Consider the following 14622-nt stretch of genomic DNA (forward strand, 5'->3'; position numbering starts at 1 on the left):
GTAAAGTGGGGAAAAAACAAAAGGAGATTTCTTCCAACAATTGGTTCTCTGAACTACTTAGAAAGTTACCAACCAGTTCTCCTGAATAGGTGCGAATTGGCTGAATCCCACCACTGCTTTTCTTCCTAACTAGAAAGCCAAATTGCTGCATTTCATCTACTGCCTAATCTAATAACAATTCAAGTATGGGAGCTACATTGGTACAACAGACATCATGCCAACATATAGGCTTATGACAATGTTTGTTGCATTATCTCAAAGTTAAGCTACTTATTTCTACAATTTCCAACTGTTCAATAGGCGGTAACAACCTTTTAAGGGGGCAGAAGCTAAGCAAAGTTAGGTCTTAATTCTTGGATACAAGATTTCCTTGGAAATCCAGCAATGGAGACTAAATTGGACTGGAAGAAGGCAGTGGTAAGCTACTTTTATACTATAGGTAAGACTTCAGGGAAGTATACCTTTGCAACTAACAGCTGATTAGCTTGAGAGTTGGGTTTGTAACGGCATTCATGAAAGATCAGGTTATTTTAAACCAAAAAGATATGAGATTTTTCACAATCAGTGAATTCAATCAGCAATGAAAAGCAGCAGAAGACAGAGATAATAAGCCACTGTACCTCAAAGTATTGATAATTTATTAACAAGGAATTCTATGTATACAGCTATTAAAGTGAGGTTTTCTTAGTAGCCTAATTTTTTTTTCATTTTTATTTCCAAATACTAGTGTAGAGTAGTAAAATGCACAATTATCCAGCAAGTGGCACCAAATACCCACAAAATTAAATCTGTGCAGCAAGTACACATTCAGTATATTTAATATATTGTTTAATAGCATTTCAGGGAATTTTTTAATTAAGAAGTTAAGCAGGTCAGAGATTGAATGGAAAAATGATAGTTTAGAATGCTGAAGACAAACTTGTTTTATGATTGAAAGAGAAAGTATAAATGACTTCATAATCACAGCATAATCTTTTAAGGACATGGATTATTTCAGTAAATGTACATTGAAAATAAAATGAAGCTAATTTAATTCTAATTATTCCAAACAAATTTGCAGTGGTATAATTAGGATTCTTAGGTTGGGTGAAGACAGCAGGTCAATGTTGCAGATAGTATTGATAGGGAGAATATACTATAGTAAGTACATTGATTGCTTCATTTCTAGGATGAAACAGACCTATCACTCTGTTCTTCCAAAAGTTAACATTTAACTCATTCTGATTATAGGATAAATGTTTTCCAAGCTCATTTATCCAGATAAAGATTCTGATATATCTTGGGTGAGGAATCATTTCTATAAGGTAGATTGCTGCCATACGAATCCAGAAGATGGCACTAGAGAAAATTCTTAAGACAGTGTTTCTCAACCTTGGTGACTTGAAATCCACAGGACTTAAAGTCACCAAGATTGAGAAACACTGTCTTAAGAAATGGTAATATTGTACAATAAAAACTGTAGTACACAGATCTATTCATTCTGCAAAACTGATGGTTCAAACTTACCAACCATATGCTTTATTTTAAAATTTTTATTTACTTATTTATGACATTTATATGTTGCTCATCTCACTGACAAGGCAACGTTTACAAATAAATCAAAATTCTTGCTTGAAATAAGCATTTGAGAGAGCTGCTTTGATAAATTATTCATACATATTTTAAAACTTCATATCTGCCATAACACTATTTGCAAATTGAGAGCTCCCACTTAATTATTTTGCATTACAGAGGAATGAAAATGCCAGGATACCCCATTATTGCTACCAAGGATTTCAAGTCGGTGCAGTCTCTTCTATCAGGGCTAAAGAATTCCTTTACATGATTATTGTATAAATGGAGTATCCTCACACTGGATCAGACCAGTAGTGGGATTCAATTTTTTTTACTACTGGTTCTCTGGGCGTGGCTTGGTGGTCGTGGCTTGGTGGGCATGGCAGGCGAAGGATATTGTAAAATCTCCATTCCCACCCCACTCCAGGAGAAGGTTACTACAAAATCCTCATTCCCTCCCAATCAGCTGGGAGGCAGAGAATCGATGGGGGCGGGGCCAGTCAGAGGTGGTATTTACTGATTCTCTGAACTACTCAAAATTTCCACTACTGGTTCTCCAGAACTGGTTAGAACCTGCTCTGGGTCAGACTATTTCACAGTATGGAGTTTCAAATAGACACAAGTATCCCCCTGGCCAATGACTGGAAACATATTGTTTGACATTTCTTTTTCAAGCTTCAGTGGAAAGAAAGGCAGAGGCTGTAACTGTTTCTCTTCAGTTTTGATTTAGAGTAACATGTAAACCTAGCCATTGTGGCTTGGCTTTTTTTTTTAAAAAAAACCCCAACCACCGCAAATTGCTTTAGAATTAGAGATGCATAAATGAGAACACTTTAACTTTGTCAAGCAACTGTGTTGAAAGGACTGTTTTCAGATGATGTATAAGCCCAGCAATTAGTTTTACACATTGCATTGTTATATCTTAACCATGACTGCTTAAATAGGCCACATTTAGCTTCTTTACACAACAGGATAAGCCAAAACTAAGCAAACCATATTAGGTTTAACATATTGTAGAATGTAGTCTCTATGTATGTTGGCCTCTGAATTGGGATTATATGGTACTGGTTCCAATTGATGTAATGATCTTCAAGTAAATAAAGAGAAAAAACCACAATGGATATTTTTTTAATCTTGAAAAATACTGTTGTTATTTATTTAATAATAAAAATAAATTAAATACATATGCTGCCTAATTCCCAGCAACTCCTGTGCAGATTTGTTTAATTTTTATGGCTGCTACACCATGCAACTCTAGATAGATGTTTTCCATTTGTTCTATTTTGATCTTACCAAATATATATATGGAGTTTTCACAGACACACATACACACAGACACAGAGAAGAGAGAGGGAGGGAGAGAGGGAGAGGGAGAGGGAGAGGGAGGGAGGGAGGGAGGGAGGGAGAGAGAGAGAGAGAGAGAGAGAGAGAGAGAGAGAGAGAGAGAAACCACTGAGCCCCATGCCCCCATGATACACACACACACACACACACACACACACACACACACACACACACGAAAACCCCACTTCCATAGATCTAGACTCTTTGTGGGAATTTGCAAAGACTCAATCCATCACACTGCATGCATCAGAGGTGGTATTCAGCCAGTTCTGACCAGTTCTGGAGAACCGGTAGTGGAAATTGTGAATAGTTTGGAGAACCGGCAAATACAACATCTGGCTGGCCCCACCCCCATCTATTCGCGACCTCCCAAGTCCCAGCTGATCGGCTGGGTCTTCTTTTGTTGCCCTACACAGGAAAACAGAGCTGGAAAGCAAATTAGTGGGATGGGGAACGAGTGGGGATTTTGCAGTATCCTTCTCCCAGGAGTAGGGAGGGAGTGGGGATTTTGCAGTATCCTCCCCCTGCCATGCCCACTAAGCTACACTCAAAAACCCACACCATGTCCACCAAACCACACCCACAGAACCGGTAGCAAAAAAAATTGAATCCCACCATTGACATGCATGCATATGCTTCATTACAACATATCTAGGCTACAGCCTAAAGAGATTGACTTGGAATATTCCACTTCAAAATCATTGCTAAAGATGACTGAAAACATGTTCTTAGCAGTGCTGTAAAGCTGTTCAAACACATCCAAAACACGAACACTTCCTGAGATATGGATTGGACTTTTTAAAACGAGTAGAACTACAGCTTTATTTCAAGTCTAGGAGAATATAGCAGCAGGGGAAGAGTACATCTCTGAACAACATTTAATAATTGCTGCAGAGTAAAGGTTTTATTCTCCTTATATCAGTGAGAGTTTTTCTGGCCAAGAAATGCATTGGATTAGAGCTGATAATATTCTTTCAATCCAATAGAACGTAGAAAAGTAATTATATGAATGGGCTCTGGATTCTGTCTTTCAGCAGGAGCGCTCCTAGAAAATTGAACAGAGCCGGAACCAGGTGTGGCAACTAAGCCAAAGAAATGTTTGAAAAGTTTGTATTTGAAATGTTTGAAAAGTTTGTGTTGAGCCAGCTCCAGCACAGCAATGTAGAGAAAAACATTCCTTTTCACTGTCCTCTCCCTTTTCCTTTTTTATTTAGAGGATCAAGTTATGGTGTGTATCATTTATTATTCTAATTATACACTTTATTATGATTTTGCTCACTGACTTGACTGTTTGCTATTGTTAATCCCAGTGGTTAATATCAGGCAATGAAGCAGAAAACAATACCCTAATCAAGGAACTACCCAGGAGAAAACTACCCCATCAACACTGGCAGGACACATTATTGATAGCAACAGGAAGCAAACCTCACACTCACTAGCACTTATGATGTTGCCTTTTGTAGTCAGGTCATTAAATGTCTTCAAGCCAACAACTAAGCTCAGAGTGTACCAAGGACATTTTATCATTTATCAATATAAAACCACACAAACCAAGTTTGTGTTGCTGAGAAACCTCTGGTTTCTTTGTAAGGTAAAGATAAAGGTTCCCCTTGCACATGCATGGTAGTCGTTCCCAACTCTAGGGGGCGGTGCTCATCTCCATTTCAAAGCTGAAGAGCCAGCGCTGCCTGAAGACGTCTCTGTGGTCATGTGGCCAGCATGATTAAACGCCGAAGGTGCATGGAACACTTCCCACCAAGATGGTCCCTATTTTTCTACTTGCATTTTACATGCTTTCTAACTGCTAGGTTGGCAGAAGCTGGAACAAGTAACGGGAGCTTACTCCATTACACCGCACTAGGGATTCGAACTGCCAAACCGCCAACCTTTTTGATTGGTTCTCTTGTAGACAGAGATTAAGGCATAGCTGTTTCTAGCAGTGTCCATTTTCAGCTGAGGCCCTCTGCAGCAAACCTGAGACATAGCCAGTAGAGCAGCAGTTTGGAACAGACACAGGAGCTTCACCCAATTCATGTCACCAAGAATTGGGGACATAAAACATGGCAGGTTGTAAATAAATAAATAAAATCTCTCTGGAGGTCATTCTCTAGAGTAGACCTGAGGCTGGAAGGTAGGGGAGTGGAGGAGAGGAACAGAAGTCTCATAACAAATGTAGGATTTTGTCTACTATTCTTATTAGAATTTCTTTACAAACATTGAATCAAACTGTCTTATGCCTCACAAGCTGCTAAGAGACCCTGAATCGTACTACAGCATTGTGCTGAAACCAGCAGGAATACTTCAGGTATAAATCTGAATGAAATATCTGGTTTCTTTGCAACTTGCCCTTTAAATTAAAAGGCAGTGCAAATGCAGAGGGACGTGGAAGTGACTATGGCAACAACTCTCTTGAGCTATCAAATTAGACACGGAAGAGAATGAACACTAGCCATGTATGTGGGATTTTTCTGCCCAGCCTTATTTCTAAGTACTGTGGATGTGTAAATATTAAATATTTATTGTACTTTTAAGCAGGGAAATAAATGAAATCTGATGTACTTGTACATTATGCATCATAATTTTATGAGCAACTTTTTGATGTGAAAAGAATAAGTAGACGGATTTATCTACAGATTAAGAACATCATTTCCTGACCTTATTTTTTTAACCTCTTACAATTAACCTCTTCTCAGGGGTCCATCTAACAACACAAACTTGATTTAACTGAACTAACCCTATATTGCAACTTAAGCAGAATTATTTAAAGAGCCGAAAAAGATTAAGAAGTAGTGACAAGAGAAAATTAAGAGCAGTAAATAAAAATAAATTTAAATAAATTATGTAAATACTGCTTCCCATTCTGTTTACTCAGAAAACTTGTTTCCACAGATCATATCAATTCGGTTCCACCACAAAACCGCGGACGACAAAATCGCGCTCGACGAAAGCGCGTACGTGACGTCATCACAGCGCGACGAAAACATCGCGCTGTGATCGATAAATGTAAAAATAAAGCGAAAACCTTACCCTAACCCCCCCAAACCTAACCCTAAACCTAACCCTAACCCTTAACCTAACCCTAAACCTAACCCTTAACCTAACGCTAAACCTAACGCTAACCCTTAACCTAACGCTAAACGTAACCCTAACGCTCTAAACCTAACCCTAACCCTTAACCTAACCCTAACCCTAACCCTAACCCTAACCCTTACCTTTATGTGAATCGGCTTGCTTTAATTTTATTTTTATTTCAATTTTTAATTTTTTCCGTCGCGCTGTGATGACGTCAAATGCGCGCTTTCGTCGAGCGCGCTTTTGTGGACCGCCGTTTTGACGGGTCACGATCAATTCATATATTATCTTTTAAACTTCTCCAATCCTTCAGAATCTCATCAACTCCATCCAATGACAATTAATCATTTCCCACACAATCCACTCTTTTCGTCTACATATTCATTTTGCAATTCAGCCTTCATTCATTCTTTATACATGGAGAGATTATTCAATGTATTCTTCCATTTATTCTTTAGAGATATCCCAGAATTTTTTTAGCTTTCTAGCAGAGTGGATTTGATTTAAGTCAAGTCAATTTAAATCATAATTTTTAAAAAGCAACTGTTGTCTTTGTTCCATAGTGGCTCCTCGGACCCGCTGTTGACTCACCAACAGTCCCAATATTGTAATTCTACTCATGCTACACAACTAAGCTCCATTTTATTCTGAATAAACTAAATTATTAATGTATCTTAAACAGAAAACTATCTTTAGATAGAATTTTACTCCCAAAACATTCTATTAAAATACATTTTATAAAAATAAAAAAATCTGATTTAAATTTTAAAAATCCATTTTTTTATTTTTTTAAAAAATAATAATCGATTTTTATCCACCCTGTTTTGTAGTCCAGAGAAGCAAAGAGGTAATCTAACTCTAGTGACTCAAGGGACATTGTCACTTAAAGGAACATTGAATGGATTGTATCAGTGAAACTGTTAAATAAAAATACACAGTTGCATTTGAATTTCTGCTGGCATAAAAGGAATGTACTTATATATATGTACTTTTGGGTCTTGCTGATTTTATTTTATTGCTTCAACTTCATGCTTGGATGAAAGCGCAAAGAGCTACTATAGAAAGTGTCAGGGGAAGGGAGTGGGAATGATGAAACCATCCATGCATCAGAAAAGAACTTCTATTTATAGAAACAGATTTTTGCATCCAAGCTTTTAAAACCTTCTAGAAGTGTTTAAATCCAGAAAATGTAGAGCAAACTACTAAGATATATCAGGGGAAAACTTGAACCCTTCAGATCTTTACCTTTAAATATTGTAGCTAAAGCTTCAAAATCTGTTTTAGATTTGACCACCCAAAAAACACCAAATTAATTCTTGTAATGCATTTGTATACGTTTACATTTTTTCAGATGAAGTTCAAAGGTTTTCCTGGCTTGTCATTAACAGAGAGAATAAAAACAAAAAGATCAAATCACAAACAAACATGAAATAAGACTGAATAAGTTAAGAAGTCATATTAGATGGTATTGATCTGCATACCATCAAGTTTAAAGACAATGAAATTATAAAATGGTACTGTATTTTGATGGGCGGGAAGGAAAGATGGATCACAAAGACAGCAAGACAAGAATCAATGAACAGGTTAGTGTTCTCTAGATTTAGATGTTCACTCTCTCTCAATCCAACTCACCACACAGAGTTGTTGTGGGGAAAATAGGAGGAGGAAGGACGACTACTGTATTAGGTATGTTTTCCACCTTGAGTTATTCATAAAAATAATAAAGCTTGGATACAAATAAATAAATAGAGGGAAAGACACAGGCTTTCTGGGTGTATCTATTTGTAATGGAGAAAAAAAAGCTGTGTATCACCTTTAAACAGCTCAAGACCCCAGTTAACATTATGCAGGAGCATGCAGGTGTGATAGGATTAAATCATGCAGATAGGTGGCTTGATTTTTGTTTTTCATACGTTTTTGTGAGAACATGCTTGCTTTAGATGTTATATGTTTACCATTTTTTCCATCTTAAAATGTTTTTAGAATGATACTGATTTTCATTGGATGGGCACTGGGACTGCAAAAAGCAGGTTTGGGAGTCAAATAAGGCCTCAGACTGCCTAGAACTGAATCACTCTAAATTCCACTCTAATGGAGTCCTGGAGATACAGTAGACTTAATGCAGATCCAGAGTTTGTAGTCTAAAACTCATTGGAGAAATGAATTATGAAATTTAATACTGTAAAGAGGTAGATTGGATGTAAACAGTTCTACTTATAATTCAGAGTAATTTAAAACAGTGGAACAAATCCTTCTGGGCAAGTCTTTGTATGCATGCATTACAAATGTATATAAATGTAGGCTGAAAATATCATTCTTTTTCACTTTGGGTTCATTTTGGTCCCTTCCAATCGATCTTGACTCTTGGCAGCTGTCTGGACAAGTCTCTAGAGTTTTGGCCTCCTACTATATGGTTGGAAATATCCAGCAGCTACTTTCTAATCTAAACTAAAGCAGTGATGCCTAGATTCAGTTTACGCTGGAACTCTTCTTAGCTCCAATCATAGATAAGTAGGAAGCAACGTTTTGCACTGAAAAGTAGTTTCACACGTTCATTTTTTCCAAGCACCTTTACTTCTAGTATTGTTGATAGGGGCGGAGTCCTTGCACCCGCTGCCTTTCGCCTCTTTTAATTGCTCCTGCTAGGGCAAGCCCTGTTAGGAGTCAGGCCCTCTCAAAGCGGATGTCAATAATGCCCGCGGCCTATTTTTTCCTTAGACTCTAACCTGGGCTCTCCCGCTTCCTCACCTGCCGCTGCGCACACCTTCCCACCGTGGGCTCAGGCGGGGCTAGTAGGTGGCTCTTCCGCCTCCCCGGCTGACGTGGACGCCAACGGGAATCCGCCCTATAACAGGCGCGGGCGGTTCGCGCGCGGCGAAGCGAAAGCGGCGCGGCGCTGTGGGGCGTGTTGGCGGGCGGCTCCCAGGGTGGAAGGCTGCAGTTGGTGCCTCGACGTCGCCGCTCTCCGTTTTGGGCGCCACCGGAGGGAGGAAGAGTCCGCGAGAGGCCGACGGGGGGGATGGCCGCGGAGACGAATGCCGGCTGCCAGCAAGGTAAGGGGAACGGGGTATTTTTTTTCCCCTGGTCGCAGTTCCTTTCCGTTCAAACCCGCCTGCTCTTGTCTTTGGGCTCCCGCGGAGGGTCTTTCGTGGGGAAACCACCGTGCGCATTGGAAAGGTTTGGGTAGCCACTCCGCATTACACTTGGGGAAGGGTTTGCCTCGGCGGGAGGAAGCTCAGCTCCCACCATGCAGCTCGGAAAGCCGCCGCCGCCTGCTCTTCCCCACCCTGCGACCCCGGCCTTGGGCTCTCAACAGCCTTTCTGAGCGAGAGGCGTGGCGCGTGTTGGGTGCCTCTTTCGCCCGAGGCCCTTAAGCTGGTCCGCCCTTGGGGCGAAGCCGTTGTGACTGAAGCCCGAGGAACAGTTCGGCACAAGGCAGCAGTTACGGGACTGCGAGTTTTGGCGACCCACCCAGAGAGACCAGCAGCGGTGTGTTTGCTTTGCAAGCTCTCCGTGCCTTGGTTCGCTCCCGCACCTCCTCTTCCTCTTGCTTGTTGCATCCAGGAAGTGGGAGCTGCCCGGTTTTTACGAGGTGCTACCAGAACGTGGTCTCACGGGTGTTAAGTAGGCGGAAAGCGGTTTCCAAAACTTAGAGACGCTCCCTTCAAAAAAGAAAAAAGGGGAAAAAACACCACCCGAATTTAGAAATTGCACCTTGGAAAGCTTTAGGCTCCAGGGGCAGAACAGGAACAGCTGTCTTCCTTCTTACTACAGGGTGAGGACATTGCCAGAGGTGTGGCCACAGCCCTACAAACCGCCAGGACTTAGTACAATAGACCTTTTCCTACTATTTATTATCAGGGTATCTTTTTTGAGGCTACCTCAGCTTTTGGTACACACAGCATATGGTAATAACACTGAAGCCTTCCATTTTTGTATAACGTTTCTTCCACCCTTTGTGTCTTGTGTCACACATACAGTATTGTTTTCTGGAAGTGCAAAGATAGGTAAAACCTACCCTGATATGTGGGGTTGGTCTTACCATTGCTTCTGCCAAATTTCAGATTGCAGCAGACTTGAGTCTTTTGGTAGTGGGCCGGCCAAAGACCAGCATGAACATCTTTGCAAGAAGCTGAGATTACTATTGCTTCTGTCCCTTTCTCTCATCTGAACTGATCTTGGAAAACTTGCCAGTCAGCTGATTAATAAGGTGACTTAGACTGGATTTAGGTGGGGAAACCCACAGTCCTTTTTCTCCCAAAGAGAATCTTGCCTGTATGAATGAAAAATGAATAAAATTAGGCAGCTGGACTTATTGCTACTAAAGCAGCTCCAGGAGCAGTTTACTAAATGAAAAGAAATATTAATGCTTTTACTCTGTAGGATTTTTTTAAGAGGAAGAGAACCCAGGAATACTTAGAATTAGGACACCATATGAGTTGCTTCTTCCACCTGGCACATTATTAGGTGTATGGGTGTGCATTTCTGCATATACAGTGAACCTTTAATCCATCTTTTAGTATTAACCAAAACATATATTTGGGGAAAAAATCCAAAGGACCACACATTAAATTAATTGTCATGATTTAGTGAATTCTGATTGTTCTCAATCATAAACTAAGCATGTTGAATGAATTTGTGCAATAGTCCTGATAACCCTCCGGAAGATTATAGAAATTGTAAGGTAACATATCTGAAAAGCAACAGTAATATGTAAATGTTACATTCAGATCTAGTGGTTGCTGTGGATTTGATTGCCATATAAAGTTACCAAGTGAGATAGGCAGCCATATAAATGTTAAGTAAATAAAGTATCTTACCTTTTTCAGATATAGTGCAGAAAACTGATAAAGGTTCACTTTGTATTGGTAAGACAGACTGCCATGCTCACTTTCTCTATGTGGATAAGTTGAAATAAAGGATTATCCATCCTTTAATACCAGTATTCTATAGAATCATTTCTGTTTCAGAGCCTCGGAAGCTCTGTATGAAAGTGCAGCTGAAAATACAGCTGATTTGCTAGGTCCTTGACGTCTGAAAGGAAATAATGGTTTATTGTTTAAGACTTGGAATAACCCACAGTTCGCATGATGATCTAACTGCACATATTGGATTTGCACAGCAGGTTAACCTCAAATGTGGTTGCTTGCTTTATGGCTCTGTGTGTTGTGGAAATCGATAGTGGTTGGTTATTAATGTTAATACATGAACTTTTTTAACAGCATGTGTGGTAGCTGTTTTAATAACTAATTTATTATTAGATTTCTATGTGCCATCAAGTTAGTTTTTTACTCAATGGCAACTCCATGGACTAGTCTCTGTGGTTTTCTTGGCAAAGATTTTTAGTAGTGATTTCCCTTGCTTCCTTCCTTGGAGCTGAAAGACACCCCCCACACACACACATACTGAAAATACTTATGACTTGGTCCTGATGGGGGCTCATGGTCACATTACTGCATTTCAGGTACTTGATATCCACCTCACATTTATGGCCATTTGCAGCAATCTGTGGCCACATGATCACGATTTACAATGTTTTTGCCAAAAACCTGGGCTCTCAAAGTCACTTAATGATCATGGTGATTTGCTAAATGACCACTGCCTAAAAATTGGTTGGTTATGTGATGACTCACTTTATGACTATTATGACTTATGATCATAATGGGCAGGTTCTATTACAGTCACAAGTTGAGGACCATCTGTATAGCATCTCAGATCTGTAGCTTGAAGAAATTGGTTTGGTTTAATGAGATAATAATAAATATTGATTGGCAAATCTTTTATGTTTTGTTGCCAAGAAAACTGCACATGCCAACTTGGAATTTTTACTTTAGTAATAATTTAGCTGATCTGCAACTTCTCATAATATGTACTATACTAATAACCTGAAGGCTATTATTATTAACAGAATCCTCAGCATAGAATGCTTCCTGAAGTCTTTGTCTTCTATGCTGTTTTAATACCATATTTACCTCAAAGGAAATTGACCCTACATTAATGATGACACAGAGGAAGAGTAGACTAGAAGAGAAAAAGAAACATGGAAAAAGGTCTTGTGTAAATGTGTAATGTCCATTACACAATGGGGCTGAATAGTAACCACTGTGCTCAAGATTGAGTCATTTCAATATTTGTGCAATCTACAAACACCAACTTTTTAAAATTACCTTTTTTCAGTATTTTTCATGCAAAGAGGAAAGCAGTTCCTTCCATTCCTTTTTCATCTAAAATAATGTATTTTTAATGTTTGCTTTTTTACTTTTTTTGTTATTAAGCCCTATTAAATATTTTAACTAGTTTTAAATGGTGAACATGCAATTTAAACTAGTTTCTTAATCCGAATGATCATTCTTTACAACAATGTTATGAAGAGGATTGGAAGATATACTTGTGCTTACAGGCTGGACGTGTTAAATGCTATTTGTGAATTTAACTATGATTAAAATTAAACAAGGTTCCAAGCTGGGCTTGTGTAAAAACAACAGAATTTGGGTTTTTCTTTCTAAACCTTACTTTTTAGTAGGCTGTTTAAAGAGAAAGGGATAACAATCACAGTAAACTACTATAAATGCTTATTTTAATTTCAAAGAGAATGAATTTCTCTTGTACCATTGCATTATTCTGACAGAATTTGCTCCTAAAATGTACTATAGTTTTTCCAAATTTACAATAGAGCAAATCTTATCATTCAAAATAGTCTTTCAGAAGCTTATCTTTTCCAAAAAATTATATAAAGTACTGAGAATAGTATAAGTGGTGGCACAGCGGTTAGAATGCAATATTGCAGGCTACTTCTGTTGACTGCCGGCTGCCAGCAGTTCAGCAGTTCGAGTCTCACTGGCTCAAGGTTGACTCAGCCTTCCATCCCTCCGAGATGGATAAAATGAGGACCCAGATTGTTGGTGGCAATATGCTGACTCTGTAAACCGCTTAGATAGATGGCTGTAAAGCACTGTTAAGACTAAGACTAAGTGCTATTGCTATAAGTGGGAAACTTTCTAGGGAATATTTGAACAAGTTTTGCTAGACAATGAACACTTTGTTTATGGGCATTTTTTAGGAAACAGACTTTAGCAATATATGAGACAAGTCACATTTCATTAGCTTGCTTAACAGCCCAGATTAAAACTTCCTGTTACAATTGTACAGCTAAGAATGATTATTGCAGGGCACTTCCCACTTATACTTGCACTGAATTTTTGTTTGCTTATGGATGGGACACAAGTATACAAAAAAGTAGCTTCCATAAAATTTTTGACTATAACTTGAGATGTTTATTAGCTATGCTTGTGTGGCAAATAGTCAAAGTCCAAGAATAGGTGAATGGCACAGAAGAGTTGTATTGCCTCATTTATGAAACTATATGGACATCCTATATGGACATAGCATTTTGAGTAAACAAGAAATGCCTGATTCTAAGGTCTATCATCTTATCAAACATTCCCTCCAGATTTGTTGGGAGCATTAATAGAAATTATAGCCAGCATGGATGGATTTGGTCTTAATACACTTGAAGGAGAAGGCCTGAATTGGTGCTGGCCATGATTTCTTGGAGGTTTGACTTTTTAAACTCTTTTTAAGGATTCTAAGATAATGGATACAACTACCATATGTTTTATTTCTGATATCTGTTTTGCAGTACATAATGATTTGAGAGAATATACTTATACAGGTAGTCATCCACTTACAACATTTTGTTTAGTGACTGTTTGAAGTTACAACAACACTGAAAAAATGATTTATGACCATTTTCACACTTATGACCGTTGCAGCATTCCCCATGATCATGTGATCAAAATTCAGATGCTTGACAACCGTCATGTATTTATTTATACAGCTACAATGTCCTGGGGTTATATGATTACCTTTTGCGACCTTCTAACAAGTAAAGTCAATGGGGAAGCTAGATTCATTTAACAACCATATTGCCAAACGACTGTAGTGATTAACAACTGTGACAAGAAAGGGGCAAAATTCACTTACTATCTCACTTAGCAACAGAACTTTTGGGCCCAATTATGGTTATAAGTCGAGGATTACCTGTATTATGATGTAAATATGTACTCTAAAATAATTGACAGAAAGGAGTTCCATTCTTTTTCTATCCCAAGCAAAGAAATATATTGAAGTAGGTAACAATAAAAAAAATTATTAAGACATTGATAATTTATTATTTATTTTCAATGAAGAACTTTAAAAATGACCATATTGTGTGAAAGTCTTCTCCAGGTATCGTGAATGAGAAGCCGGTAATATAAAATTTCCAAAATAAATAAATAAAACTTAACCCTCCTACTGAATTAAGTTAAATAGCATATTTAACATAGCATTCCTATTGTGTATGCATCTTTTAGCCTTCATGATCAAGAAATCCAGAAATTGTTATATTCTGGTAGCTTCAAAATACTAGGGATATAGCCAATGCCCACATTTCTAATAGATGTGTTCAAACCCAGTCCTCCACGCTTGTTGAACTTAATAATTAGGATGAGATTTCAAGTCTAATATATGTTGAGGACATCACATTGGGCTCTAATCTTTTGGCTATCTCTCTTTCTAGTAAAAATTAACTCCCTAATTCAATATATTCATTTTGAGCCAAAATGATGATCTACAGTTGTCACTAAAAATTGGAAAAATTTCAGAAAGATT

The 14622-nt window shown here is 38.4% G+C and overlaps 1 protein-coding gene across 4 annotated transcripts in view; it reads left to right on the forward strand.

The window, feature by feature from the left end:
• The first annotated feature begins 8831 nt into the window (after window positions 1-8831).
• TPD52 (tumor protein D52) overlaps window positions 8832-14622 on the forward strand; it is an 88099-nt gene continuing 82308 nt past the window's right edge. For 3 of the 4 annotated variants that reach the window (XM_087706921.1, XM_087706917.1, XM_087706918.1), the window contains exon 1: window positions 12729-12786. In XM_087706921.1, coding sequence (XP_087563047.1) covers window positions 12744-12786 — 43 coding nt within the window. In that variant the 5' untranslated portion in view covers window positions 12729-12743. Of the gene's footprint in view, window positions 9024-12728; window positions 12787-14622 lie in introns of those variants that run through there. The other variant, XM_014060373.2, reaches the window with a different exon arrangement.

This window comes from Thamnophis sirtalis, unplaced genomic scaffold, assembly GCF_051295495.1.
Source record: "Thamnophis sirtalis isolate CommonGarterSnake01/CBP01778 unplaced genomic scaffold, rThaSir2_p1.2 scaffold_2, whole genome shotgun sequence".
NCBI lineage: Eukaryota > Metazoa > Chordata > Lepidosauria > Squamata > Natricidae > Thamnophis > Thamnophis sirtalis.